The sequence below is a fragment of the Canis lupus genome, chromosome 1 (genome assembly GCF_048164855.1).
Source record: "Canis lupus baileyi chromosome 1, mCanLup2.hap1, whole genome shotgun sequence".
Lineage (NCBI taxonomy): Eukaryota > Metazoa > Chordata > Mammalia > Carnivora > Canidae > Canis > Canis lupus.
This window is the reverse complement of record NC_132838.1, coordinates 111,010,776-111,038,763: the sequence shown is the minus strand read 5'-3', so window position 1 is coordinate 111,038,763 and position 27,988 is coordinate 111,010,776. Positions and strand designations below refer to the sequence as shown.

Genomic DNA, 27,988 nt, shown 5'->3' with positions numbered 1-27,988 from the left:
GGGAAGGGGTGGGTCCTGTGACGTCACCGAGTCCGAGCTGCCGGAGAGAAGCCTGGGGCCGGGGGCGCCGAGCGGGGAGAGCCCGGCCCCGAGAGCAGAGAGCGGCGAGAGTAGAGCGGGCGGGAAGCGGCCGGGAGCCGGAGCCCCTCAGGCACCTGCTCGACCGCCCAGCGATCGGCGCTCACGGAGTGGCCCGCAGGCCCCCGCCCGGGCCCAGTCCCTCCCGGGGCCCCCCCATGGCCCGGGCCGCAGCCCTCCCGCCGTCGAGATCGTCGCCGCCGCTGCCGCTCTTGCCGCCGCTGCTGCTGCTGCTGCTGCTGCTCCGGGAAACCGGTGAGAAACCGGTTGGGCAGCCGCCCACCGCCCGCGCGGACCCCATCCCCTCCCACCTTCCGAGCGTCTTCCCCGCTCCACTCCCAGTTCACGGGCCCCCTCTCTCGAGCCCTCTTCCAGGCTGGCCCCTACCGACTCCGACCGGTTTCTCTCTGCAAGCCTCGCCCCCCATCACCCTCCTTTATTTCAACTCCCCAGCCTACGCCGGACTTCTCGCCGCCCCCTCCCCCTTCCTCAGATTCTAACACCCGAAGGGTTAAATCCCAGTCTCGCGACCCCTCCCCACCTCGCAGCACGCCGTCAGCCGGATCTGGGGTGTAGTCTCCGCTTACCCCCTCAGGCATGTGGGGAATTCCTGCCCGCCCTCCCCCAGCGGGAGGGTCGCGGCGTGGAGGCAGGACCATCCCCATCCTCCTCCTCCCAGGGTTGGGCGTCTCCGGCCTTGCGAGAATTGAGGGCAGGGGGCCAGGTGCCCAGGTCCTCTAGAAGGGGGCCGGGAGCTCGGACTTTGGGTCCCTTGGAGGGCGACCTGGGGAAGGGCCTGACGACTCCAACCCTGGGCCTCGGGGAGCTGAAGGCTCTGACTCTTGGGACCCAGAAAACAAGGGGCTGGGGCCTGGCTCCTGGGCCCCGGAGAAATTAGGACCTGGGGGGCTCTGTCTTCTGTGTCCCAGGCGGAATGAAGGCTAGGGTCCTGGTCAGATCGGGGGGGCAGGCAGGGCTCAAACTTGGTTCCAGATTGTGAGCGGGGGCCTCTGTCTCCTGGGTCCCGGGTAAAGTCGGGGGGCCGGTGGACGTCGGATTTAATTGTGAGCATTGAAATGTCTCCTGAAATCCAGATATAAATGTGGGCGGGGGACCCCGTTCCTGGCTACTAGACGTAATCAAGGGCCACAGGCTCTATGTGGAAGCTGGAGCTCGGTCAGGGGTGTCCCAGGCGGAAAGAAAGGCCGGGTCCCGCAGGCTGGGACCTTTCCCTTGCCCTGTGAGCCATTGGCTGGGACGTCCCTGGGGAAGTTTACCGGTTTCGCTTTAGCTGAACCCGGGCGGGAGGGGCGGGCGCTCTCCAGGCTCCCGGTTCCGGACTCCCGGGTTTCGGGACCTTATCTTTCCTCTGGTCGCGACCTAACCTTCGGAGCCGCCGCGGGGAGGGGCGGAGGGAGGGGGTGGGCGCGCGGAGCCACCGCCCTAATCCCCCGCTTCTCCCTCTGCTCAGCCCACCAACCCCCTCCCGTTCCCCTCAGACCCCTTGAGGGAGGGCGCAGCTCTCAGGGGAGGGAGGGGCTGGGAGGAAACAGGTAAAGGAGGCTCCGGCCCCGCCCCTTGCAGGTGACCGGGCTGTTTATTCCCAACTCTGGATATTGGAGTTTCCCAAGGGTTTGCCCAGAAAGTGTAGGCGGGGGCCTGGGAGCGTGGGGGGGAGGGGGCCGGGGGGAACTCTGGTTACCCCTTGACTTCATTTTCCCCAGCATGTCTGAGTTGTATCCCAGCCTTCATCCAGAGCTGCCTTTCCCTTGGTGTCAGAGATAGGGAGATGAGGTCAGAACCTGCCACTTCTGGAGGAATGCCGAGAACCCACCTGACCTTGAGCCAGGCTTTGACGTGGATGCAAGATCTCGTGCGGGATTGTAGATCTCCCTGGGAGACCCATCCTGTTCCTGTTCCCATTTTTCAGATGGTGACACAGAGGCTTCAAAAGGGCAAGCCTCTTTCCCAGGGTCCGCAGCCAGTCCCCAGGAAGCCGGACTGCAGACTTCAGAGCCTTTCTTGGCTCTGCTCCACCGGGTGCCTCCGAGCCTCCATTTCCTCCTTTGTAAAAAAAAAAAAAAAAAAGGAGATAGTAACCCCTTCCCTGCAGGGCCATTGAGAGGATTCAGAGGTCCTGCTGATCCCGTGTGAAAGCTCTTAGCACCTGGGGGAGGGGGGCCTTCCCCCTTCCTGACCTCTCTTCCTAGAGCCTACACTCCCTGCTTTTCTCTCTGCCTCCCTCCCTTCCCCTCTCTCTCTCTCTCTCTCTGTCTCTCCCCTCCTCATTTCTCACCTCTCTCTCTGCTCCTCTGGCTCTCTTGGCTCTCACAGAGCTCTTCCCCGCTTTCCTTTCCATCCTTCTCTCTTTACCTGTCTCTAGCTCCTCTGCTTTCCCCCTCCTTGGCCTCTGTGGATGGAGGGGGCACCACCTGGGCCTCCAGCTGGGTCCTCCCCAGCTTTCACTGCTTATCCTTGTCAGCCCTGCGGCCCCACAGTAGTGGAGGGGGATGGGAGGAGAGGGGATGGCGGGCCTGCTGTCTCTTCTTGTTAGAGCAGGGGGACTGGACAGCAAAGTGGGGGTGGGTCTGCTCACAGGCAGGGAGGAGGGGTGGGGGGGAAGGGAATGCGCGGAGAGGATAGAGATACAGAGATGGGGACAGAAGCCGATGGAGCGTGCATCTGAAACAAATTTAGGGATGAGGTCAGAGACAAACAGGAGAATGGAACCGGGAGATGGGGAGAAGGAATTACAGCCCACAGGGGTGGGATAGAGAAAGGGAGGGGGAGGGAGCTGGACAGAGACACCAGGATCAGGGCAAGAACAGCCTAAGGAGAGAGACCTAGAGGTTTGGTGACCTGCTGGGGATCCCAGCTGTCAGTGATGGAGATGCCACGACCCAGGGAGGTCAGGGCACAGGCGAGCCTCAAGGCCAGCGGTGTGTGGGGGCCACAGGGAGTGGTGGACATAGGAGGGACAGGGAGTCAGGCATGCGGACCAGCTCCTCCGCCCCGCCAGGGATGCTGTTACATTTTTAATGTCCCAACGATGCTGAGAAATGGAGCAGGAGGGGGAGGAGGAGAGAGACCCAGCGAGATGGCCCCAGCATAGGGAAAGGGTGTTAGAGAGTGAAGAGATGGGCAGAGATGGGGAGACCTAGGAAGTAGGGAGGTACCGGGGTCAGAGACCCTGAGAGATGTACCTCCGGAAACCTCGAGAGATTAGAGACCCCAGGAGTCTATGCAGGGAGCCGGATTCCGGAGATGAGGAGACCCAGACCAGAAAGCCTGGGCTCTCAGGTGTCAGACATGAGGAAAGAGGATACGAGAACAGCTAAGGATGTGGGCGATCTTCTTGGGCTGGTGAAAATGTTGAGATGGGCTGCAGAGTGATGGAGACCCCAGCCTGTGAACATGCTGCCACTGAATATGTAGCATATGAATATACTAACACCGCTGAACTCTGCCTCGAACGGGCAGATTGGGTGGTATGGAAATTATGTCTCAGTAAACCTGTTGGAGAGAATATGAGAGACACAGAGAGACCAGAGACCCCAGGAGTCAGACAAGTAGGGACAGATTTAGGGCCCAGGAACCAGATGCAGAGAGAGACACAAGAGATCAATGCCATGACCTACAAGAGCCTGTGGCCAGAGTCTCGTGGCCAGAAACATTTTGGGGTACATGTTGACTGGGCAGAGGTGCTTCTTTCTGTCTGAGGGGCTCAGCCAGGAAGAGCAGTCCTAGAGATTCACCCCCAGAAATAATAGACCCCACAGGGGAGGTCTTCAGGGTGGTTGAGCCCCTGCAGAAAGGCAGGGAAATCTTAGCCTGGGAGGGAGTGATAACCACTGAGAGATGATGTGGAGGCAGGGAGGCAGGTGCAGAAATCCTGGGCACAGCCAGAGAGTCCCATATCCTGGATGCTGCTACTGCTCAACCCCCCCCCCCCAACCAAAACCGGCTCCCGGATGTCCGCTGTGGGGGTGGGCACTGTGATTAATGCAATTAATTAATTAGCAAGGTGGCTGAGGCAGCAGCTGAAGCCAGTGCCCAGAGCACGCTGGCCTTCAAGGGCCTGCTGGAGTCCTGCCGCGCCCTACAGGGCAAGTCACAGTGTTTATGGGTCAGGAGGAGGTGAGCCAAGCCCTGGGGAGCCAGCCAGGCAGGAGCCCAAGCCCCCAGCCCCCTACTCCTCCGGGATGCCGCAAGTCCCTATGCACACTCTGTGCCTTGATCAATCCTTCTGCAGATCTCAGGGTCTCAGGCTCTGTGTCTCTGTCCCTCACAGTTTTCTCCTGGGCTCGCACAGTACCTAGGGGCTGCCACCACTCTGCTACCAGAAAGCCTTCAGGCCCAGGCCACAGGGAGAGGAAGCGTGTCTGGGGACCCAGCTGATTCCTCATTGAAGCTGTCGCCAGTCTGGCTTGCTGATGAGGGAAGCGGAGGGAGGTCCATGTTCACAGGGCCATGCTCTCCCCCACTGCGATGCCAGCTACGTCCCAGCCAAGGTCAGGGCACCGGCACCCGCCCAGCAGCATGCTGGTAACTAGGATTCTAATTCCAGGCCAGCCATCCTCCTGGCTTCAATTCCCTACACCTAGCACCTAGAACATCTAGGCATCGGCCCACCCCTGTGCCCCTAACTCCCATAGCCTATCAGCCTTGTGTCCCAACCTTCCCACCTTTATTTATTCATGAGAGACACAGAGAGAGAGAAAGAGAGAGGCAGAAACATAGGCAGAGGAAGAAGCCGACTCCACGCAGGGAGCCCGATGTGGGACTCGATCCCAGGACCCCAGGATCATGCCCTGAGCCAAAGGCAGACACTTAACCACTGAGCCACCCAGATGTCCCTCCTTCCAACCTTCTTTTTTTTTTTTTTTTTTTTTGTTAAATTTTTATTTATTTTTGATAGTCACAGAGAGAGAGAGAGGCAGAGACATAGGCAGTGGGAGAAGCAGGCTCCATGCACCGGGAGCCCGATGTGGGATTTGATCCCCGGTCTCCAGGATCGCGCCCTGGGCCAAAGGCAGGCGCCAAACCGCTGCGCCACCCAGGGATCCCTCCTTCCAACCTTCTGAACTTGTTTCCAATCTGGCTTATCCTTCCTCCTAGTCCCAACTCCCGTGTCCCTGCCCCATCCCATTCTAAGGGCTCTTTGAGAAGCACACACCTCAAGGTACCTGGGTAGAAGAAGCAGCAGCAGCACACACCCAACCGTGTTATTGGGTGTAACTCTCCCTGCTTCCCAGTGACCTCAGGAAAAAGCCCAAACTCATAATTTAGCCTCAGCCTGTGTAATCTGGCACACCACTGATACCCCACCTTCATCTCATTCATTCATTCACTCATCATATTTATGGAGCTCCTACTGTGTGCCAGGCACCATTCTCAACTCCGGAGCTACATTAGTGAACAAAGACCTCTAGCCCTGGGCCCTGATGTTCTCGTGGGGAAGACATGTCAGGTGCCTTGAGAAAAATGAAGCAGGGCCAAGGGGGTTTTTGTGATCATCATTATGGTGCTCAGCTGAGCAAAGACCTGAAGGCAGTGAGGGGGGAGCTGTGGGGACAAGTGGGGTAAAGCACTTTAGGGTGAGGGAACAACAGGTGCAAAGGCCCTGAGGTGGAGCTTGCCTGACATGTTTGAGGAGTAGTGGGGGGGCTGGTGTGGCTGAAGCAGGGTGAACCCAGGGGACAGGGTGGGAGGTGAGGATGTGCAAAGATCATGCAGGGCCTTGTGGACCAGTAAAAAGGTTTGAGTTTCTTTCCTGAGTGAGGGGAGCCCCTGGATGCTATGGATCTTCAAGCCATAGAATTTGTTTTTTTAAATCATCCTACTCATTTTTTTTTTTTTGAAGATTTATTTCATTTTTGAGAGAGAGAGCACAAGCAGGGTGAGCTGCAGGCAGAGGGAGAGGGAGAAGCAGGTTCCCTGCTGAGCAGAGAGCCTGACGTTGGGCTCCATCCCAGGACCCCAGGATCATGACTTGAGCCAAAGGCAGATGCTTGACCGACTAAACCACGCAGGCGCCCCAAGCCAGAGGATTTTAGAACCTCCTTCATTCAGCGAATATTGAGCATCCACTAGGAGCCAGTGTCTGTTGTAGATACTGAGGACATAGCTTGTGAGCCTAACTGGGCAAAGAATCTCCGCCCCGGTGAAGCTCTAGGGAGTCGTGAAAATCCAGGGTGAAGATGAGAAGTGCTCTGCAGAGGAGATGGGGAGCAGGGGGAGGGGCGCGGGGCCCTCTGGGGCAGAATGTTGGGGATGGAAGGTCTGCCTGAGGAGCCTACCCCACAAGAAGCTAAGAGTGAGTTTTTTTAATCCTCTGAAGTGGGCAGTGCTGAGACACTACCCTAGATCTGGGAGGACCACCTCCCTCAGAAGATACAGGCAACATGCGATCATAAGGACTCCCTTAGAATGAGAAATCTGAGTCCTATGGGACCCAAGGGTGGGCGTGGGGGTGGGGTTCTCTGGACCTGAGCTCAGTTTCCCTTGAAAAGGAATTAAGTCTCCTTCGGAGCCCTCCCAGCCTGCCTCGGTAGGGTCAGGCCTCGGTTCTGGGTTCTTCCCCCACACCCCATCCCCTTCAGTCTTCCTGGCATCCTTGATGATGCCAATTGGTGTGACATTTGTCTCCCCACCACACTGTCAACTCTTGAAGAACAAGAACCTGCCTTGTCCTGTCTCTCCTGCAGTACCCATACCCAGCACAGAACCAGATGTTAATTTGGTGGTGATTTTTTTTTTTAAGATTTATTTATTTATCTGAGATGGGGGCAGAGAGAGCACATGCATGAGCAGTGGAAGGGGCAGAGGGAAAACTCTCAAGCCATTTCCTTGCTGAGGGTTTAGGGCTGAGCCCACCTGGGGCTCAGCCTCATGACTCTAAGATCATGACCTGAGTCAAAATCAAGTTGGATGTTTAAACTGATGAGCCACACAGGTGCACCCACTTGGTGGTATTTATTGAGCGCCTACTACATGCCAGGCCCTGGCAGAGGCTGTGGGGATACAACAGGGAACAAGACCGGCACCTCTTCCCCAGGGGCTGACTCTCCAGCCCCCAGCACCTCTTTGCTGAGTTGCTATTGCATGGACTTGCATGGGATGGGAGCCAATTCCAGTTCGTCCCCAGCAGCCCCCAACACTAAATCCCTTCCAGTTCTAAGGCCCCCTCAAGGGGTCAGCCTCCTGCCCTGCACTCAGTGGCTCCCTCTCACCTCAAAGGAGAGGGCCTAACTCCTTGGCCCCAGCCTCCTTGGCTCTCTCAGAGCTCCCGAGGTCGGATGGTTTTTCCTGACAGAGTGCCCGTCCCCCCTCACCCAGCTAGAACGGGGCAGAGCCTTTGGGAACACTTGTCCCACACTCAGTGCCTTTGGAGGCCAGGTGGGTGAGGGGTGCTGGCACCCGAAGGAAGAAGCAGCCTTTCCTCGGCTCTGCCCAAGTAGTGACCCACCTTCCCTCCCCCCCAGGAGCCCCATATCCTGATTTTTGTCTGGATTTTGACATTTAATCACCAGACCCTTTGGCCCGCTAGTAGATGATTCTAGTTCATGTTTGAAACAATGCTGTGTGGGCCAAAAGTAAATACAAGTGAAGCCAGACTTGGCCTACGGCGGGCGGCTGACGGCCTCTGTTTGACTCACCCGTGCCAGGCCCTGCAGAGCACTGATGGAAACAGATCGTTGCCTGGGATCGTCACAGGGGACCCTGTGGGAGGGTAGCTTGAACATCCTCATTCTATAGATGGAGGAATTTAGGCTCAGAAATATGGTCGCCCCCCTGGAAAGGGACTGAGCCAGCAGGAAATCCCTGGGCAGCCTGCTTAGGGGTCCCCCACTCTAGTGTGGCCTGTCCAAAGGGGGAATGCCCCTTTCCCAAAATGTTGCTCTTGGACTATTTGGGGATACACATGCAGATTCCATGAGATGATATATCTATTATGCAGTGGTCTTTTTATTTCTTTTTTAAGATTTTACTTATTTATTTGTGAAAGAGAGAGAGAGGGGCAGAGACACAGGCAGAGGGAAAGGAAGGCTTCTTGCAGGGAGCCCGATGTGGGACTCAATCCCAGGACTGTGGGATTCCAGGATCATGCCCTGAGCAGAAGGCAGATGCTCAACCGCTGAGCCACCCAGGCACCCCTCTATTACACAGTGGTCTTGACGGTTGGCTTCTTTCCAGAAGTATTTGGGACTGGCCCTGCTTGTGGGACTACCTTCTTCCAGGGGGACTCTCTCATTAGGGTCTCTTGTTTACATTGCCTGGGTTTCTGTTTGAGGCCAGTGGCTGCACATGCTTCCCACCCCCCTTCTTGGTCGAAGACGGTGGGGCAGCCATTGCCTCTCCTGAGACAGGTCTTGTGTCCTTGGCCTTGCCTCAAGGCTGAGTGTCAAGGACCACTTGTAATTACTTACCTGGCCCGTGTTTATTTGACAAACATCTCCTGTTTCCTGTGGCCCTGTGCTAAGTGTTCCACAAATATTCTTTAATCTTTATAACAACCCCTAGGAGGTAGGCCCTATGATTATCCTCATTTTACAGCTGAGGAAACCAAGGCACAGAGAGGTGAAATGACTTGCCCAAAGTCACATAGGCAGCGCGTGGCAGAGCCAGGATTTGAACCCAGGCAACCTACCCTCAATGACCAGGCCGTCCTGCCTTGCACAACAGAGTGATATTCCCCTTTATCCTGGTATTTATTAAAAGTGAGAGGGGTACATGGGTGGCTCAGTGGTTGAGTGTCTGCCTTCGGCTCAGGTTGTGATCCTGGGGTCCTGGGATTGAGTCCCACATGATGCTCCCTATAGGGAGCTTGCTTTTCCCTCTGTCTGTGTCTCTGTCTCTTTCTGTGTCTCTCACGAATAAATAAAATCTTAAAAAAAAAAAAAAAAGTGAGAAAAGAAGGGGCACCTGGATGTCTCAGTCAGTTAAGCGTCCAACTCTTGGTTTTGGCTCAGGTCCTGATCTCAGGGTTGTGGGATCGAGCCCTGTGTCAGCCTCTGTGCTCAGTGTGGAGTCTGCTTGAGATTCTCTGCCCCTCTCCATCCCCCTCTGCCCTTCCTCTTGCTCTCAGATGCTTTCTTTCTCTCATAAATAAATCATGTTCTTTTAAACAAGGTGAGAAAAAACAGATAAGTGAGAAAGAATGGGAAACAACCCCAGTGTCCCAACTGATGAGCAGATCAATGGAACATGTTGCATCCAGACAGTGGAATATTATTTGGCCATAAAAAAGAACAAAGCACTGACACATGCTATAATACGGATAAACCTTGAAAACATGATGCTAAGTGAAGGAAGCTAGTCATAGAGGCCACATAGTGTATGATTCCGTTTATATGAAAAGTCTAGGGGCCCCCTGGCTGACTCAGTTCATTGGGCGTCTGCCTTCGGTTCCAATGGTGATCCCAGGATGCTAGGATCGAGCCCCGCATCAGGCTCCCTGCTCAGTGGGGAGCTGCTTTTCCCTCTCCTGCTACTCATGTTCTCTCTCTGTCAGGGAAATAAAGCTTAAAGGGGTGGGGGGGGGACACCTGGGTGGCTCACTGGTTGAACGTCTGCTTCAGCTCAGGTCATGATCCCAGGGTCCTTGGATCGAGTCCCACATTGGGCTCCCCGTGGGAAGCCTGCTTCTCCCTCTGCCCATGTCTCTGCCTCTCTGTGTCTCTCACGAATACGTAAATAAAATCTTAAAAAAAAAAAAAAAAAGGATGGGCCAAGAGGGCTATAGGTTTTCTAGAAAGGTGAGAGAAAGTATATATAATTCAATGCAGAAAAAAGTGAAGGTTGTCCTTTAAAAATTTAGGAATTTATTTTGTGAGAGGCTTCTTTTTTATTGATTTATTTTTGAAGGAGATTTTTTTTTTTTGAAGGAGATTCTTTTTTTTCTTCAAACATTTTATGTTTAAGATTTTATTTAAAAAAAAAAAAGATTTTATTTATTTATTTATTCATGAGACACACAGAGACATAAGCAGAAGGAGAAGCAGGCTCCCCGCGACCAAGCCAAAGGCAGATATGCTCAGCCATTGAGCCACCCAGGTGCCCCTCTTTACACATTTTACAATGGAAATTTTCAAACATAGAGATAGGGGTCAGTTGGAAGACCAGCTCAGGAGCCTCCCTCCCCTCCTCCCGCTAGACTTGACAGTGGGCTACATTTTGTCACATTGTCTTCATGGCTTTCTCTATAGCTTGTCTTGGTTTTGCTGACCCATTTGGGAGTTGCAAACATGACCGTTCAACCCTGTATCTCCTAAGAAACAGGAATGCTGCATGGCTACAATTTAATCGCCATGCTTAATAGTAATGAAAATTCCAAAATTGCACATAATCTAGTCCAGACTTCTGTATCCCTAGTTTTCCTCAAAATATGTTTTCTGGATGGCCTTTTTGGAATTAGGACCTCACGAAGGCTTCGGTGTGGCATTTCAGGCCCCGCCTGGCCTGGAGGTGTCCGGGTCCTTCCCCCACCTACCTATCTCTCTCTCTCTCTCCTTTCTCTCCAGGAGCCCAGGATGTGCAAGTTCGAGTCCCATCCGAGGTGCGGGGCTACCTGGGGGGCACCGTGCAGTTGCCGTGCCACCTGCTGCCTACAGGACCTGAAGTCCGAGTCTCACAGGTGACGTGGCTGCACGTGGATGCAACTGGAGCCAGCAGGAGTGTGGCCGCCTTCCACCCTTCGTATGGTCCCAGCTTCCGCAGCCCACAGCCTGGCAAAGAACGGCTGTCCTTTGTCACTGCTGGGCAGAGCACCGGGACCAGGCAGGGCACAGAGATGGAGCTGCGAGATGCCACCCTGGCCCTCCAGGGACTGACAGTGGAGGATGAGGGCAACTATACCTGCGAGTTTGCCACCTTCCCCAGTGGCACCAGTCGGGGGGTGACCTGGCTCAGAGCCATAGGTGAGCAGGGCAGGGTGGGAGAGGCGCAATGAGGGAAAGCCCCCCTTGTGGATCTGTTTCTCTCTCTGCTTCAGCTGTAGTATTGACTTTCCCTGTGGTCTTCAGTCAATTAGCAAATATCCATGAAGCACCTACTGCATGGCTGATGCTGTTCTGCACGTGGAGGCTACGACAGGCCGCAAGGCATTCAAAAATTGATATTGAGCACCTTCTATGTGCCAGGCACTCTTCTAGGCTCTAGGAATAAAGCAGTAAGACAGAGCTCCCTGCCCTACTGGGGTTACCCTTCAATAAAGGGGTGCCGGAGCACAAATAGCATCAGTAAGAAAAATAGGAGTGGGTCAAGTGGTTATGGGTGCTATGGATGCCGGAGGGGGGCAGGTTACAGTTTTGGGGGGCAGGGAGGCCTGGTGAAATCCGAACAAAAGCTAGAAGGAGATGAGGGAGCCCTGTAGGGCTATCTAAGGGAAGAGAATTCTAGGTAGAGGGAACAGCAAATGCCAAGGCCCTGAGGCAGGGTGCATTTGAGGAAGAGCAAGGAAGTCAGTGTGGCCAGAGGCTTGTGAATAAAGGGAAAGTAGGAGGAGACAAGGTCAAGAAGATGATGGGGGACACAGGTCACAGGCAACCTCACGGACCACATGAAGACTTCGGCTTTTGCCCTGAAAGAATAAGAATTCTAGGAAGTTCTGAGCGGGGGACAGGTGTGATCTGGCTTTGGTTTTCACAGGCTCCTTCTGGCTGCATGTTGGGAACAAGGGTGGAAGCCCAGGGACTACAGGGTGAGAGGTCATGGCAACTAGAGCAAGGGGAGGCGATTGGGGTAGCAAGAAGCAGTAGGATTTGGAAATATGTTAGAGATAACGCCGGGAATAATCAAATTAGTAAACAAAGGGAACACCAGGATGTTGTGATACTGAGAGTAAGGGACCCGGGGGTCCCCTTTAGACAGACTGGTCAGGGAAAGCCTCTTAGTCAAGTCCTGAAGTATAAGGAGTCACCCTCGGACATATGCCCTCAAGCAGAGGAATGGGTGCACACATAGAGGGAACAGCAAATGGAAGAGTCAGGATGCGGGAGCGAGCTTGTCATGTTCCAGGAACGGAAAGGAGACTGGTGGCCAGGGCTTGAGTGGCCCTCAAAGGGACAGGAAAACCAACAGGGCCAGATTGCATGGGCCTCCTGGGCAGAGAGGCGAGGTGGCTGGACTTCATCGAAGGCAGATGCAGTGGGGATGGGGAGGACCCGTGTGGGATAAAACCTGGCTCCAGCAGGAGGGTGGGTGACCAGCACAGCCGCTTGACACAATGGGGAAGACTTAGGGAGGGCTTTTTTTTTTTTTTTCCTGGATGATGCTATTTCTTGCTAAATCTTGGGCATTTGCCTGGGGTCCCAGCTTCTGGGACCCAGAAGCCACATCACTCTGGACACAATTTTCCTTCTCTCAGCCCCAGAGGGTGTGAAAGTCTACCTTTTCTAAGGGAAAAGGCTTCCTTTTTTTTTTTAAAGGAGCCTGAGACCACAGTTGTTTTGCATAATTCAGAGCAGATATTCACTGCACTACCCCTCACAAAGGTATGCAGAAAGCAGCTGTTTCACACCAGGGGAACTCCTGGGGCAGGAACACAGAACAGCCAAACCTTAGCTTTCAAGGAGGAGCAGGCGACGTGAATGCCCCTAAACGGAGAGCCAGATGTCAGGGAAGTTCCCTTGTGGAAGTGAAGCCCGGATCTGGAGGAGGAGAAAGAGCAAGCCAAGGAGAAGGGAGGCCAGAGCATTCCAGGCACATGGTCACCAAGATCTTGCAGTGGGTGGGAGCAGGGGCCCAAGGGGGCATGGGGCGGGTGCCTGGAGCCATCAGAGGACAGATGGCCAGGTGACCAGAGAGGATGTGAGGAGGAACATGATGAGCTCAGGAGAAACCCAGAGAGGTCCCCAAGGCAGCCAGAGCTTTGAGGCAGAACCCGACACAGTCCAGCTATAACTGCGGATTATTCCTCCTGGACATTTTACTATTGTTTCCCACCCAATGTCTTTCCATGTTTTCCAGGAAGATGGGTGAAAAGGGCAAAAAATTTCCAGCTTTGGGAATCTCCACAACCTTTATCCCACTTCCGGCACCACAATCTAGTGGTGATTACAGGAAAGAAGTGGAAGGCCTTCTGAGCTGGACCTTTGAACCCCATTATTCTGCTTTGGCTTTTTGGAAAAAAAAAAAAAAATCTCAGCCTCTTCCAGGCTTTTGGACACTGTTTCTACTTTTGTGACAGAGCGGGACAGAATAATATGGCACCCACTTAGCCACAGGGAGTGCCAGGTCCCGTCCAAAGGGCTTTATATACCAATTTGTTTAATCTGCCTGACAAACCCTCGGGGGTGGGCATTTTAATTCTCCCCATTTTATAAAAGGGGAAACTGAGCTGAGAAATGGCTTGCTCAAAGCCATACAGCTGCTAAGAAGCAGAATGGGATCTGAGCCCGGGCTGTCGGGGCTTTAACTGCTCACTTCCATGGGTGAGGTGTCCGTCGAAGGGTCGCAGGTGAGGAGTGACGTACCCCTTCTGTTGCTCTCCCCAGCACAGCCCCAGAATCACGCCGAAACACAGGAGGTCACGCTCAGCCTGGACCCTGTGCCCGTGGCTCGCTGCGTCTCCGAGGGGGGCCGCCCTCCCGCCCGAATCTCCTGGTTCTCGCCCCTGGACGGGGAGGCCAAAGAGAGCCAGATATCAGGGCCTGTGCCTGGCACAGTCACTGTCACCAGCCGATTCACCTTGGTGCCCTTGAGCCGAGTAGATGGGGTCAAGGTCACCTGCAAAGTGGAGCACGAGAGCTTTGAGGAGCCCATCCTACTGCCTGTTACCCTCTCCGTGCGCTGTGAGTGTATCAGGATGCGACCGCATCCCCAGTGTTGTCTACACTGGCTTCTCTAGGGCACTGTCTACACTATGCTTGCGTGTTGTCTGCATTAGCCAAATTCTGCACCGCCTTCCTGCCTATTGTCTATACTGGCTTCCCTGGGCAGCATCTACACCCTGCCCTCTCATTGCCTACGCTGGCTTTGCTAGGCTCCCTCCTTCCTGCCAGGCGGTGGTGAGCTGGGATGGGTTTGCAAGGACCAATTTTAGACATCTTGTCCCGATCCCACATTCAGCGAAGTGACATTGACAGCTTGAAATCGACCATTGGGGAGTATTTACAGCAAGGAAATTGGCAAACACCCAAAAACTGCCTATATCGACACCCCCAGTATTACCCCGAGAGGCTCCCCCGCCGCTCTCCCTGTGGACCCTGCCAGAGAGTAACTTGACCAGCTCTTCTTCACCCTGTCCAAACACAGCCTAGCCCCCAACTCAGCACTTTCTACACTAGCTCCCCAGGCAGTGCCTTTGGTTAAACCAATTCCCTCTGCGGCTCCCTCAGACACTGCCTGCATTGAACAATAACCTCCTCAAAATCATCCAGGCAGCATGCCTGGACAGTGTCTGTGCTCACCCCTGCAGAAGTAGCTCGAACTGATTTCTGCCAGGTTCCATGGGTCTGCTTCCTGTCAACCCACCTCATTTCTTTAGGATTCTCATGTCTCTGCTGATGTATCAGCCCTTCTGGGACTCTCCCTGTCTCTAAGCTCGTTCCCCCATTTCCCCCAGACCCTCCTGAGGTCTCCATCTCTGGCTATGATGACAACTGGTACCTTGGCCGCAGTGAGGCCACACTGAGCTGCGATGTCCGCAGCAAACCAGAGCCCACAGGCTATGACTGGAGCACGTGAGTCTTGGGTGGACCTGGACTCCCAGGTCTGAGGAAGGAGGGGGCTGGGGGCTGGAGACCTGGGTCTGAGGGAGGAGGGGCTGAGGACCTGGACATCTGGGTCTGAGGAAGGAGGTGCTGGGGGCCTGGACCCTTGGTTCTGAGGGAGGAGGGGCTGGGGGCCTGGACTCCTGGGTCTGAGGGAGGAGGGGCTGGGGGCCTGGACCCCTGGGTCTGAGGGAGTTGCAGCAGGGACCTGAATCCATGAGTCCTCCAGAAGGAAAGAGCTGGCAATATAAGGTCTTGAGCATTGAGTTTTATGTCCCTGGAGCTTGGACTGTGATGGCTGTGTCATGAATGACTAGGCCTGTGTCCCCTACGGACCCTGATGCGTCCCCCCTATGGACCCTCCCCTTCCAGGACAGCAGGCGTCTTCCCAGCTTCAGCAGTCGCCCAGGGCCCCCAGCTGATCATCCACTCTGTGGACAGACTGGTCAACACCACGTTCATCTGCACGGTCACCAACGCTGTGGGCACGGGGCGTGCTGAGCAGGTGGTCCTCGTTCGAGGTGAGCGGGTCTTGGAGATTGGGTCAGCTCCCCAAGTGTTCCTCCCTTCTGGGTTCTGGGGCTGTGTTGGGGGAGGCTGTGCCGCCGGCCTGGGGAGGGGTTCAGACCCGCCTCTCCGATGAGAAAGGAGGTCAGCGTGGTTTTTCTCTCCTGCCTCCTGTGGGATCTGGATTGGGATGACAGGGTAGGCCTGGGCAGAAGAACCAGGAGGATGAGGCCTCTGCTGAGGGCTTTCTAGAAACTAGAGGCCTGGAAAGGGTGTCCAGGAAGAGACCGAGGAACAGTGCCCCAGGCTCCAGTTGGAGAGACCCATCAGGCAGCTAGACAGACACAAAACACATTTGCATACTGATTTCTTACAGTGAGTGCTGGTCAAGTAACGTTAGGAAATTGTTTTTAGTGTGTGTTGGAACACATTTGTGTTCTTAGAGGGGGTATTTTGGAAATGGCGGCTGAGGTGTCGATGGGCCAAAAGTTCTCTGAGTCTCCCTGATAGGAACTCAAACCCAAATAGGCCCCAAGACAGAAGAGGAAAAAAACTAGGCCTGTGGCACCGGCTGATGGAAATAGGGTCGAAATCCCACAACTGTACACCCATGCACCTAGAGGGAGGCAAGGAATGTTACAAGGCCATGTGCCCCGATTCACAGACACGTGGACCCCAGGGCAGGAGACAGAGTCCCTTCCATGTCACAGCCAGCGTGACCCACATCTGCAGAGACATATTCTGTGCTTTGAGATGGCATTGAAATCAAAACAGAAACTCACCCCTAACAACCCATGCACTCAGACCCACTGTCACCAAGACACGGCCCCCAAGAGGACAGGGACACATGCTGGACAAAGCCAGGTGACACCTGTCCAGAGAGACAGTTGGCCTGCCCTCAGCAAGGCTGACACACTCAGGTGCCAAACACACACCTCTGGAGGGAGACACCAGCATGCAGACAGGCCGACAGCGGGGAGACCCCAGACACCAACGCTGCCACACGCAGAAACCGTCAACTCACGCACAGATGCTGAGAAAGAATTACTCAAGGACATTCTCAGAGGTGCACGCCCTCCGAAACTCTCCAGAAACCCAGTTTCTTTCAACATATCGTCATCTGACAAATATTTGTCGAGGGTTCCTCTTTGCCAAGCACTCTGTCCTCGATGTTAGGGATACAATGGTGCACAGAGACACAGTCCCTGCCCTCGAAGACACACCCAGAGGATGGTCAGCTCCACCCACCCCAGCAGGACGCCCAACTGGAAATACATCCCCTGAACCTCTACCCCAGATACACACCCAGCAAACTCGTCTCCCCGTCCATGCTTGGTCAGGAGGCACCTGCGACGGGTGGAGCCCGCAGAACACAGATGCCGTCATACCTGAGGTTCATCAGGGGAACACATGACCGCAAAACCATGGACACCCCCTAAAACCCCTTAAAACACACAGAAATCCCAGGGATATCCCCCCTCCGGAAACCTCCCCGCTCCAGAGAGGAACACACCAGCTTCAAAGTTAAGCCCTCCATCAATATTCGCCCTGTAAGATACATATTCAGTGTCAGGAATTGGGGTGTGGTGGGGGGCAGAGGGGAGTAGTGCACACAGGGTCACACCCCTGATTGAGAGACTCAGCTCACTGAAAAGGCCCCCTCCTCCCAAACTCCCCCAAAGGTAGCCACAGAGTCACATCTGGGCAACGGCACACACCTCCAGAGGGACACCAAGAGAAGGGGGCCTGTGCTCTGAGGACCCTAGACACCCAGTGAGGGAGGTGGGTGCCCCCGCAGAGCCTCCCCCAGACACAAGACTCACATGTCTTGAGTCACGTCCCAGGGGTCTCTGAGACACGTCACGTTCCCACATGCACCCAAGACATAGCCCAGACATGCGGTCATAGACCAGTAGTTTGAGGTTCACATTAGTGCAAACCATAGGTATACAGATGGTGCCACAGGCTAGACATCGCCTCAGGGAGACTGGAGAACTTTTCACCCACAGGCTCCTGAACACACCCACCGTCTCTAAAATAACCACCTCCAGAAACACAGATAAACATTCCGACATGTGCTGCAACAGGTTCCCAGATGTTCTTGCTGGGATTCACAGTAAGAAAACTTTTTCACGCCCCTAACCAGGTTTATGGACATAGATGTATATTCCAGGAAAAAAAAAAGTTCCACAAAATAGCACTTACCCTTCATCCTTGAGATACGCTTTTTCTGTTCTTTATTTTTTAATTTTTTTATTTTTACTGCTCCTTGTGAATCACTAAATTGATTTGAGAGCCCATGGGGTCGTGGCTCTATTTGCAAAAAAGCGCTTAAAAGAAGCGCCTGGAGAAGCAGGTGTCCTCAGGAGTCCCTCCCAAATACAGGGTGTGGGGAGGAAGGGTTTAGGTGTAAATGGATCCCCTTCTCCCCATCAGGGCTCGCATGCAGGGGTGGGGGAAGGGCATGTATAAAACGGTTCCAGGTTCCACCTGCATCGATGTCTAGTCCTGGTGTGGGGCCCAGACTGCTCCCCCTCCTTCATCTCTCCAGCCCCTTGCATCCTTAGCACCCCCTGACTTCCTTCTCCATCTCCCCCAGACCCCTCCCCTCCCAGCTGCTGGGCCACTGCCAGGAGCACTAGCAGAGGTCGGGCAGTGGGCTTCAGGAGCCCCATTTTCCATGCTGGGGACATGGCCCAGACAGGGGAGGCAGGCCACCTCACCTGGCCCAGGTGCTCCCAGCCACTCCCAAGGCGGGAGGAGGATACCTTCCTCCCCCATCACCCTTCCCCCCTTCTCTCAAGCCTGGAGCACTTTGGAATCTGACAATCTTAAGCCCAAATCCAGCTGCCTCTTCCTGGGCAAGACTCCATCCATGACTCTAACCTCAGAGCTTTTGCAAAGATCCCCCCACCCCCCGCCCACCGCCCGGCACATCCCGAGTGGGTCACAAACTCAGATGCCTCCAGGGTCCTGGCAAGTGACCAGGTGACCAGGTGTGGAACCCTGTTCCACCCCAAGCAGCCAGCCTATACCCGGCTACTGCCTATTGCCAGGTGGGAGATGAGAGATTGGTGTTGCCTAATCCGAGTTTCTTTTTCCAAAAAAAAGTCTGGGGTGGTTTTGTGAGCTTTTTGTTTTGTGTTTGTTGTTGTGGGGGGTTTTGTTTTGGGTTTTTTTTTTTTTTTTTTTTTTTTTTTTTTTGGTGAAATTGCCTGGCTTTTGAAATGTTAGCAAGTTTGATTTTTGAAAAACCCCGTGCAGGTCTAAGGAAGCACATCTGGGGGCCACCAGTTGGCAACGCCAACACCCCCTGAGCCCCATACAAAGTGCCCAGTGTGTAGCGCAGAGCAAATGGGTTCTCCCTCCCCTCCCCCTCCTCTACCTTCTGCCCAGAGTCACCTCCCCTGTTTTCCCATCACTACCCCTGTTGTGTCCTATGTATCCCCCCAGATGTGTCCTCTTGACCTCGTGTCTCCCTTTCTCTCACCCCTCCTTCTCTCTCCTCAGACACACCCCGGGCCTCGCCCCGAGACGTGGGTCCAGTGGTATGGGGGGCCGTGGGGGGGACACTGCTGGTGCTGCTGCTTCTTGCTGGGGGGTCCTTGGCCTTCATCTTGCTGAGGGTGAGGAGGAAAAGGAAGAGCCCTGGAGGAGGAGGAGGAGGAGGAGGAGGAGGAGGAGGAGGAGGAGGAGACAACAGTGGAGGAGGATCCTACGATCCAAAAACTCAGGTGTTTGGGAATGGGGGCCCAGTCTTCTGGACACCAACCGCCCCTGGTCCCCTGAAGCCAGACGGCAAGGATGAGGAAGATGAAGAGGAAGAGGAGGAGAAGGCAGAGGAAGGTCTCATGTTGCCTCCACCCAAGGCTCTCGAGGACGACATGGAGTCCCAGCTGGATGGCTCCCTCATTTCACGGCGGGCGATTTATGTGTGACCCCGAGATAGACAGAGACAGAAACAGAGCCAGCCACGCCAGCCAAGGGTTCCAGACTGGTTGGACTCGTTTTTCTGGACGACACTGGAGCTCAAATGCTACCTCCCACTTCCCTGGAATTGGGAGGGAGCTGGAATCACACACACTGGACTTCTGTCTCCAGGGCTGCATGGGGAAGGGGAGGCCCCAGGGGAGCTCGGTAATGGGGACCCGGAGAGGACCCCCCAGAGAACTGGTTTTTGGCTCTGGCCTGCCCCAACCCCATGACACTCAGGAGTTAATAAACGCCTTGGAGGAAAACATCGGGGGTGTCTTGTAATACATCAGACCCCCTCACTGGGGGGCGGGACAGGGACTGCTAGGTCCCAGGGGGTGGGAGCCTGATGGGGGCTAGACTTGGGAGGCTGGGGCTGTGGGGGGTAGGTAGGGGGATCTGACTACTTGGATCATTCAAGGACATACTGCATGCCTGAGACCCCTGAGGCCAGTGCCCCCAGGAGGTGGGTGGCTGGCTTCTGGGCTTAGAGGCTGGGAAGCTTGGACTTGGGGGGGCGGGGGGACCGAGGCTACCTTTCCATGTGGAATAACCAGACTGGTGAGAGCGCAGAGCTCCCCAGAATGGAACAGAGAACCGGAACTCCTGGGCCCTTTTGGGGAGGGGGCGAAGCTCAAACTTGAGCTTCTGAGGTTGCTGAGGATCTTGGGAGGGAGGGAGGGAGGCCACCCTCTGTGTTCTCTTGGGGGGGGGGAGCTGAAGATACAGGGCGGGTGGAGGTATTAAGGAACCAGAAAAGTCTCACCTGGATGACAGTGGGCAGTGGCCTTACTCAGTCTCCTTCCTCTTTCCTTGCCCTGGTCCCAAGCGGGTTTTCAGTGATGCAAAGGGAGGGGCTGCAACTCTGTATCCCCCTCCTCCCTGGCCTCTACTATTTTTTTTTAAGATTTTATTTATTTACTCAGACACACAGAGAGAGGCAGAGACACAGGCAGAGGGAGCAGAGGCTCCCTGCAGGAAGCCTGATGTGGACCCGATCTGGGGACTCCAGGAACATGCCCTGGGCTAAAGGCAGGGGCTAAACCGCTGAGCCACCCAAGCGTCCCTCCCTGGCCCCTAACTAATTAGGAAATCTCTGAAACCCAGGCCCAGGAATATGGTGGGGGGTAGGATGGGAGGGGCAGGGTTCCGTGCCAGTCACCTCTGCTGTCCTGCGCCCACCGTGGCCACCTCTCTAAGACGCAGGTGGAGCTGCCTCTGCTCCAGCAGCTGCTGCGGGGCACCGAGAGGGTGTGCCCCGAATGCCCCCCCTGAGCAGCCAGGTGAGGCTTGGGGAGTGCATTTCCCACCAGTATCGACTTCCACTTACTCTGCCAGGGACTCGGAGGTGACTCAGACAGATGTAGCCCCGTCCCCCTCTGGGCATGCAGTCAACAAAAACAAGAATAACAGTACTTTCAGGATGGCTAGGTGTGGACGGAGTCAGCAGCAGCTACTGTTATTCCCCCAACCCTGGAGCCTTCCCGAGGATGCCAGGCTGTGGAGCAGGAAGTTCTGGAAACCAGGGACGCAGACATTATTCCTCTGGGCAACTTTATCTCCCCATATGAGCAATGGGGCCAACGGAGGGTGGAACCTGTGGGTGGGGCTTTTGCACACGTGTGGTTTCCTCTGGTTGTTTATTGTCTTGTCACCCCCTTGGGTCCCCCATCCCTCCTCCCCAAAATGGGAAGGAAGCACCAGCAGGCGGGGGGTGGGGGGTGGAATTTTGACAGTCTGGCATAGGGTAGGTCCTTGAGCACCCACGCTGGGCGCCCCCCTCCACATCTGGCAAACAGCGACCATGTGCCAGACCCTGCCCCTTGGAGCTCGCAGTGTAGTGTGGAAATTGGCAAGTAGACAGGTGACCTCAGGGAGTGAGAAGGGCTACAACCGAGAGGCCCAGGGGGCTGTAGCTTCTCTCAATTCCTTTTCCTGTTAGGTTGGACGAGCTACATCCTCTGCCCAGGATGACTCCATTCCCTGTAATGCGTGAAGGGTTCTGATCCCGATTCCAGAATATCCACGGTTCTGTGCCTCTTAGCTCTGCCCCGTCACCTCCCTCCCCTCCCCATCCCCCACCCCTGTTTTCCCTTCTTCTCTGGCCACATGGTCTCCTTGCTGTTCCTTCAAAGTAACACAAGGCTTCCTCCTCAGGGCTTTTGCACTGGCTGTTCCCTCTGCCTGGAATGCTCTCATTTCCTCATGGCTCACCCCCTACAGCTTCTTCAGGTCTTTGCTCAAATGTCACGTCATAGTAAGTCTCTCTCTGATGACCCTTGGGGTCCCTGGCTCTCTCATTTCCTTGCTACCCTCCCCACGCTGTTTTAACCCTCTATCCCTACTGCCACCTGGTACATTAGCTATTGTATTCACATCTGTGCTGCTGTTCTCCTTGCCCGGCTAGGACAGGTGTTCCATGGCAGTGGGGACTTCTGTATGTTTCGTTAACCACCGGCACCGAACAAATGCTCAGTAAGGACTAGGGAGAGGAGGTAGGCAGGTGGGAGATGGCTTAGGGAGGAGGGCGCCTGGGTAAGGAGCTTCCTCCTGGAGACCCCCTTACATTGTCCCTCTTCTTGCAGAGACCCCCAACACAGCAGGAGCAGGAGCCACGGGTGGCATCATTGGAGGCATCATCGCTGCCATCATTGCTACCGCTGTGGTCGCCACAGGGATCCTCATCTGTCGGCAGCAGCGGAAAGAGCAGAGGCTTCAGGGGGCAGAGGAGGAGGATGAGTGAGTGATGGGTCCCGAGGAGTGGGTGGAGGAGGAGTCCCAGAATTGGGGAGCTCAAGGGGTGGGAGAAACGGGGGGGAGGGGCCCGACCCTAAATAACTATGACTTAAATGGGGTGGAGAGGAGAGTTTATTTCTGTCTCCTGTAAAGTGCGGGTATGATAGTGATGCTCTGTGAAGCCATCAGAGCCCAGGCTCCTGCTACCTTGTTGCTCAACTTTCACTTCTCTCAAATTCCAAGATGGCTCCCCACTCTTCTAGCACTGTCTACTTCCTTGACCACCAGATACATCCGTTGTGGCCTCAAAGCCCCCATTCCTTCCATGGGGAGAGGGGAGAGACAAATATAGGGCAGTGAGCTGCCCTGAAAAGGAACCCATAACTTCCCTTTACTTCGCATTGGCCAGAACCTGGTCACATGGTGCACCAACTACAGGGAAAGCTGGGAAATGTAGTCTTTAGTCTGGGCAGCCACATACCCAGCTAAAATCTCACATGAGAAAGAAGGAAGGGGGGGTGGGGTGAGCACTAGCCAGACTTATCTGTGTAGAGCACTTGTTCAATGCCAGGCTTGTTGAAATGCATTTTACATGTATGACCTTGATGAAGCCATCCATTCATTGATTCAAGGAGTATTTAGAAAATACTAAGAGGGCGCCCAGGTGGCTCAAATGGTTGAGCTTCTGCTTTAGGTTCAGGTTGTGATCTCTGGGCTCTAGGATGGAGCCCTGGATCTGGCTCCCTTCTCAGTGAGGAGTCTGCTTCTCCCTTTCCCTCTCCCTCTGCCTCTCCTCTGACTCTTGCTCTCTCTCTCTCAAATGAATAAATAAAATCTTTAAAAAAAAGAAAAGAAAAGAAAGAAAGAGCGAGCCATTTATGGCCAGGCACTAGATGTTAGGAATACAATGATGAGACAAACATTTTTAAAGTGTTTGTACACGTAAATACATCATAGAAAGACCTAGTGATACCCATTTCATCAAAGAGGAAACAGGTTCAGAGAGCTGAAATCACTTGCTGAAATTCATCCATCAAGTGAGCATTTTGGCAACGTGTGTGTGTGTGTGTGTGTGTGTGTGTGTGTGTGTGGAGGGGGCATGGATAGGTAGGGACATTTGTTAAAAATGCAGATTCCTGAGCTTACACCAAACCTACTGAATCAGAACTTTTACAAGACATGCTTGGGGGCAGCCCAGGTGGCTCAGCGGTTTAGCGCCACCTTCAGTCCAGGGTGTGATCCTGGAGACCCCGGATCTAATCCCATGTCAGACTCCCTGCATGGAGCCTGCTTCTCCCTCTGCCTCTTTCTCTCTCTGTGTCTCTCATGAGTAAATAAATAAAAAAAGACATGCTTGGAATCTGTACTTCTAATAAGCTCACTGAGTTACTCTGATGCACAAGGAACTTTCTGACCCACTGTCTTAAACATCTAGTCAATTTATTTATTTTTTACTTTTTAAAAAATATTTTTTAAAGATTTATTTATTTATTTACTCATGAGAGACACAGAAAGAGAGAGGCAGAGACACAGAAAGATGGAGAAGCAGGCTCCCCACAGGGAGCCCGATGCGGAACTTGATCCGTCGACCCGGGATCACGCCCTGAGCCCAAGGCACATGCCCAACTGCTGAGCCACCTAGGCATCCCACATCTAATCAATTTAAACCAACAACTTGCTGTCACTCTCTCCTATGCCCAGCCCAGTGCTGAGAGCTAGTGGTGCCTGAGATGGCCCTGGCCCTGCCCTCCTGGGGCTCACAGTCTGGAGGATATAGACCCATCCCTAGATAATGGCAGTCCAGTTGGCCAAGGATGGGCTAGAAAAGCTGATGTAGCTGTGAGAGGGCAGAGGAGGCCTGGAGGGTCAAGTGGGGCTTTCTGGGAGAGGCAACATCTGAGCTGGTGATTGGAGGCATAGCAAACACTCATCGTGATATATACGGGATGCTCTGGTCTGTGGGTATGTATAACAAGAGAATTTTAACATAGTTTGGAGGCCAGGAAAGCATTAACATAGTTTGGAGGCCAGGAAAGCATTTCCTTTATTCATTCTATTTCTTTTTTTTTTTTTTTACAAAGATTTATTTATTTGAGAGAGAGAGAGAGAGAGAGCACGTGCGCACTAGTGGGAGTGGCAAAGGGAGAGAGAAAATCCCAAGCAGACTCCACACGAGCGTGGAGCCCCACATGAGGCTCAATCCCATGATCCCGAGATCACTGCCGGAGCCAAAACCAAGAGTCAGACGCTCAACCAACAGCACCACCCAGACGCCCGCCCCTTGTTCATTTTTTAAACAAATACTTGCTGACTCCCGCGTAGTGAGTCCTGAAAACACTGTTGAGGACACAGATCTCATTTTTTCCCCTCACATTGCTCACCACATGTGATAGTTATTGAACTGATATCAGAAATAATGTTTCTTTTTTTTTTTTAAGATTTTATTTATTCATGAGAGAGAGAGGCAGAGAGAGGCAGAGACACAGGCAGAGGGAGAAGCAGGCTCCATGCAGGGAGCTTGACGTGGGACTCAATCCCGGGTCTCCAGGATCAGGCCCTGGGCTGAAGGCGACGCTAAACCGCTGAGCCACCCAGGCTGCCCAGAAATAATGTTTCAAATATAAACTCAGTAAGGGTCTGAGAGGGAAGAACAGTTAGATATAAGCAGATATCAGGAATCCCTAAACCTCCTGGAGAATCAGGGAGGCTTCCTGGAAGAGAAATTCATGGGATGAATAGGAGTTAGTTGTGCAAGGGGGCATGGCTGGGGGTTGGGGGGGGCAGTGGAAAGGGAAATCAGGCAGAAGGAAGAGCATGTGCAGTGGTCCTGGGCTAGGAGGGTTTCTCCAGTCTGAGCCTCCACTTGACCTACCTCCTACCCAACAGTCTGGAGGGGCCTCCCTCATACAAGCCACCAGCCCCCAAGGCGAAGCTGGAGGAGCCAGAGATGGTAAGCACTTCCCCTGGAGCCCGGGCTGCCCCCACCTACACACCCACCTTTCCCCACTGAGGCTGGGGCTAGGAGGGGGGGGACTCTCGGGGAGAGGCCAACTGTGAGAGGGTCCTGACCTGCCTCTTCCTTCCCTGTAGCCCTCTCAGCTCTTCACTCTTGGGCCCTCAGAGCACAGCCCACTCAAGACCCCCTACTTTGATGCTGGCATCCCGTGTGCTGAGCAGGTAGGAGCTCAGGGGAGGGTAGGGGTGGGTTTGGGGTTTGGGTTTAAGGGTCAGGGATCAGCTCTAGACATAAAAGGTCAAACCCTAAAGGTCACAACTCCAAGTCAACGCTGTATCTCTGATCAGAGGGGAGAACATCGAGATGTATTTAGGATTCAGTAGGGGGAGATCGTGGTTGAGAAAGTCCAAGGACATATGGTTAGAGTTTACAGTCACTTAGTGAAGATGGGTTAAACATCTACATCTGCCAGATACCCTGCCTGGAGCTGAGACAAAACCAACTGTCATTCCCCTCAGTGGTCTATTGGATGTCAGGGGTCAGATATTGAAGTTAAGACAAATCAAGGTTCATGGAGCTCTTTAGGGCTTAAAGTTAAGTAGTTGGAAGTCAAGATTGAAGCCAGAGGTGGATGGAGAAAGGCTTGTGGTCAGGGATCAAAAGACAAAGGAGAGGCCCAGGACTGGCAGGCTCTGGGCTTAGAGTTGGGGACAAGCCGTATGATTGCTCCAGTGTAATTTCCACCCAGGCCAACAAGGGATGAGGTCAGGTCTGGTTGGCATAAGGAGATGATCAAGATGTGGGGATCAAGGGGGCAGACCGGGATTCTGTATCGTGCACAGGAGATGACCTTGGGCTCTTTTTCCTTTCCTGTCCCTAGGATATGCCTCGATATCATGAGTTGCCCACCCTGGAAGAGCGGTCAGGGCCTCTGCTCCTGGGGGCCACAGGCCTTGGGCCCCCCATGCTGGTGTCTCCGGGGCCACCTGCTATGGAAGGGGTTTCCCTAGACTTGGAAGATGAGGAGGAGGAGGAAGACTATATAGATAAGATCAGCCCCATCTATGATGCCCTGTCCTACTCCAGCCCCTCTGATTCCTACCAGAGCAAAGGCTTTGTCATGTCCCGAGCCATGTATGTGTGAGCTGCGATGGCTCTAGCCTCTCAGCTCTCACTTTTTGATCCTTCAACTCTCTGCCAGGGATCTAGTGCCCCCTGACCTCTGGCCAGGCCACCGTCAGTTAACAGACAAAAAAAAAAAAACAACAAAATGTGTCTCATCTGTGACTTCTACCTTGGTGACTCCACTATGACCTCTAATCCATGATCTCTGACCCAGAGAAACCAGCCATGACAACAGAAACCTGATAACCATATCTCACGTGAGGGTGGAGTATGTTCCTGCACAACATCTGATCCAAGGATTCCTAAAGATCTGTGATCTTTAGATCATACCTCTCATGTGCCGTCATCTCCGGACTCCCCCCAAATCCCCCCAAAGACCCCAAACCTCCAAGTTGTCCTCAGGCAGTAAAATCTCAATAGTTCTGCTGGGGTAGGTGTTGGGGGTACCCTGCTGCTCAGACCTGAGCCCTCCAGGCAGCAGAGCCCCCTCCTCACCCTGTCTGTTCCCCAAAGGCAAGAGGGAAGGGATACCCCAGCCTGAGGCAGAGCTTCCCCATCTTCTCCCTCCTGCAGGCAGGAGTCTCAGGGTCCAGACCCTTCCCTGAGCCCCCACTACCCCAATTCCTGTCTACAGGGAATTAAGCCCTAGCCCAGGATGAGAAGGGGTAAGCCTCATGCAGTATGCCTTGCCGGCCCCAGCCCTGGAGGAAGAATTTGCTGTTACTTTGAAGACTACTGAGTCCTTTTACTCCTGCCCTGTGGGATGCAACCCAAACATCTCGCGGGGGGGGGGGGGGGGGGGGTTGGAGGCTGGGGACACAATACTCTTTTGTAATATAGCATTTCCTACAAAAAACTGAGTTTATACTTTGACCGGATGTCAACTTGTGTGTTCTGTGGGATGTGAAGGGGGTGGGGGTGGGGACACGATGGGAGACCAATCGGGCGTCTGGAGCTGTAGGAAATCGGCAGGCTAGAAGCCAAGGTGGGTTACAGGCAAAAAGCAAAAGGGCCAAAGATATTTTTTTTAAATTAAGTGAGGGGATAATGAATTAAAAATTCATAAACCAAAAACAATGATGGATAATGGAAGGAAAGGGGGAGGAGTCCAGGGCACGGTGGTTAATGACAAGGAACGACAGTCGAATGGGCAATGGACGGAAATAAACGGAACAGAGACCGAAATGGCAGTAATTCAGGCTGCAGGACTCCGGTTTAAAGGATAAATGGCAAGTAAGGTGAGACCAAAAGCAAAATTGCGAATAATAGGAGCTCGGGGCATTGTGGGTAATGGAACTGAATGAATGAGCCAAAGGCAGAGGGATAATAGAGGAATAGGGCCGGCAGGCATGATGGGTAGTGGACCCAAGAACGCGACGGCTAATTAAAGAAGCGCTAGAAGGATGATGGAAGCAAACAGGCAGAAACCGGCTAAAGGTAGTGCAGGAAATGAAGCCGAAATGAATGGGGCAGAGGCATGCTGGGTAATGGGACGGCAATGAATGGGCCAAAGATAGAAGCCGCAGTGACGCAAGGGGGGGCGGGGAACAGAAGGCATGATGGGTAACAAAAGGGGTGGGTCTACGGCAACTGTCGCGTTAAACACCTAAGGGGCATTGTGGGTAAGAAGCAGCCTGACTGGGTTCACATAACCGGTTAGGATTCTCCCGAGGCACTGTGGGAAGGGCCAGCACTTCCGGTTTTCGGTCGCCGGCTCTGGACTCCGGCGCTGCCCCGCTGCCGCGGTGCCTGGTGGGACTAGAGGCCTGACCTTGCTGCCTAGCAGCCTCTGCCGCGCAACGCACCTTTACCCGTGTCCCTCGACCCTGGCACGTTAGCCAATGAACGTACCAGACCGATTACGTCACCAGGATCGGCCTCCTGTACCCACGAGAGCCAA

General features: G+C 54.2%; 1 protein-coding gene across 3 annotated transcripts; it reads left to right on the top strand.

Moving 5' to 3' along the window:
• The first annotated feature begins 27 nt into the window (after positions 1-27).
• Positions 28-26,234, top strand: NECTIN2 (nectin cell adhesion molecule 2). Of its 3 annotated transcripts, none has more exons than XM_072831623.1 (9): positions 28-333; positions 10,602-10,997; positions 13,575-13,871; positions 14,645-14,762; positions 15,165-15,313; positions 21,857-22,010; positions 24,894-24,957; positions 25,098-25,184; positions 25,844-26,234. In XM_072831623.1, the coding sequence occupies exons 1-9, from the start codon at positions 237-239 to the stop codon at positions 26,105-26,107; spliced, it is 1,626 nt and encodes a 541-aa protein (XP_072687724.1). In that variant the 5' UTR covers positions 28-236; the 3' UTR covers positions 26,108-26,234. The 3 variants fall into 3 exon arrangements, with proteins under 3 accessions (XP_072687724.1, XP_072687689.1, XP_072687677.1); XM_072831576.1 differs by lacking the exon at positions 28-333 and adding an exon at positions 3,161-4,589; XM_072831588.1 differs by lacking the exons at positions 21,857-22,010; positions 24,894-24,957; positions 25,098-25,184; positions 25,844-26,234 and adding an exon at positions 18,810-19,539 and having other exon boundaries at positions 45-333.
• The last annotated feature ends 1,754 nt before the right edge of the window (positions 26,235-27,988 follow it).

What these genes read in the sequence shown, in the direction of transcription:
- NECTIN2 (XM_072831623.1), top strand. Translation starts at nt 237, where the DNA reads ATGGCCCGGGCCGCAGCCCTCCCGCCGTCGAGATCGTCGCCGCCGCTG. An exon ending in GCTGCTGCTCCGGGAAACCG is followed by an intron (nt 334 to 10,601) that starts GTGAGAAACCGG and finishes CTTTCTCTCCAG; the next exon opens with GAGCCCAGGATGTGCAAGTT. An exon ending in GACCTGGCTCAGAGCCATAG is followed by an intron (nt 10,998 to 13,574) that starts GTGAGCAGGGCA and finishes TGCTCTCCCCAG; the next exon opens with CACAGCCCCAGAATCACGCC.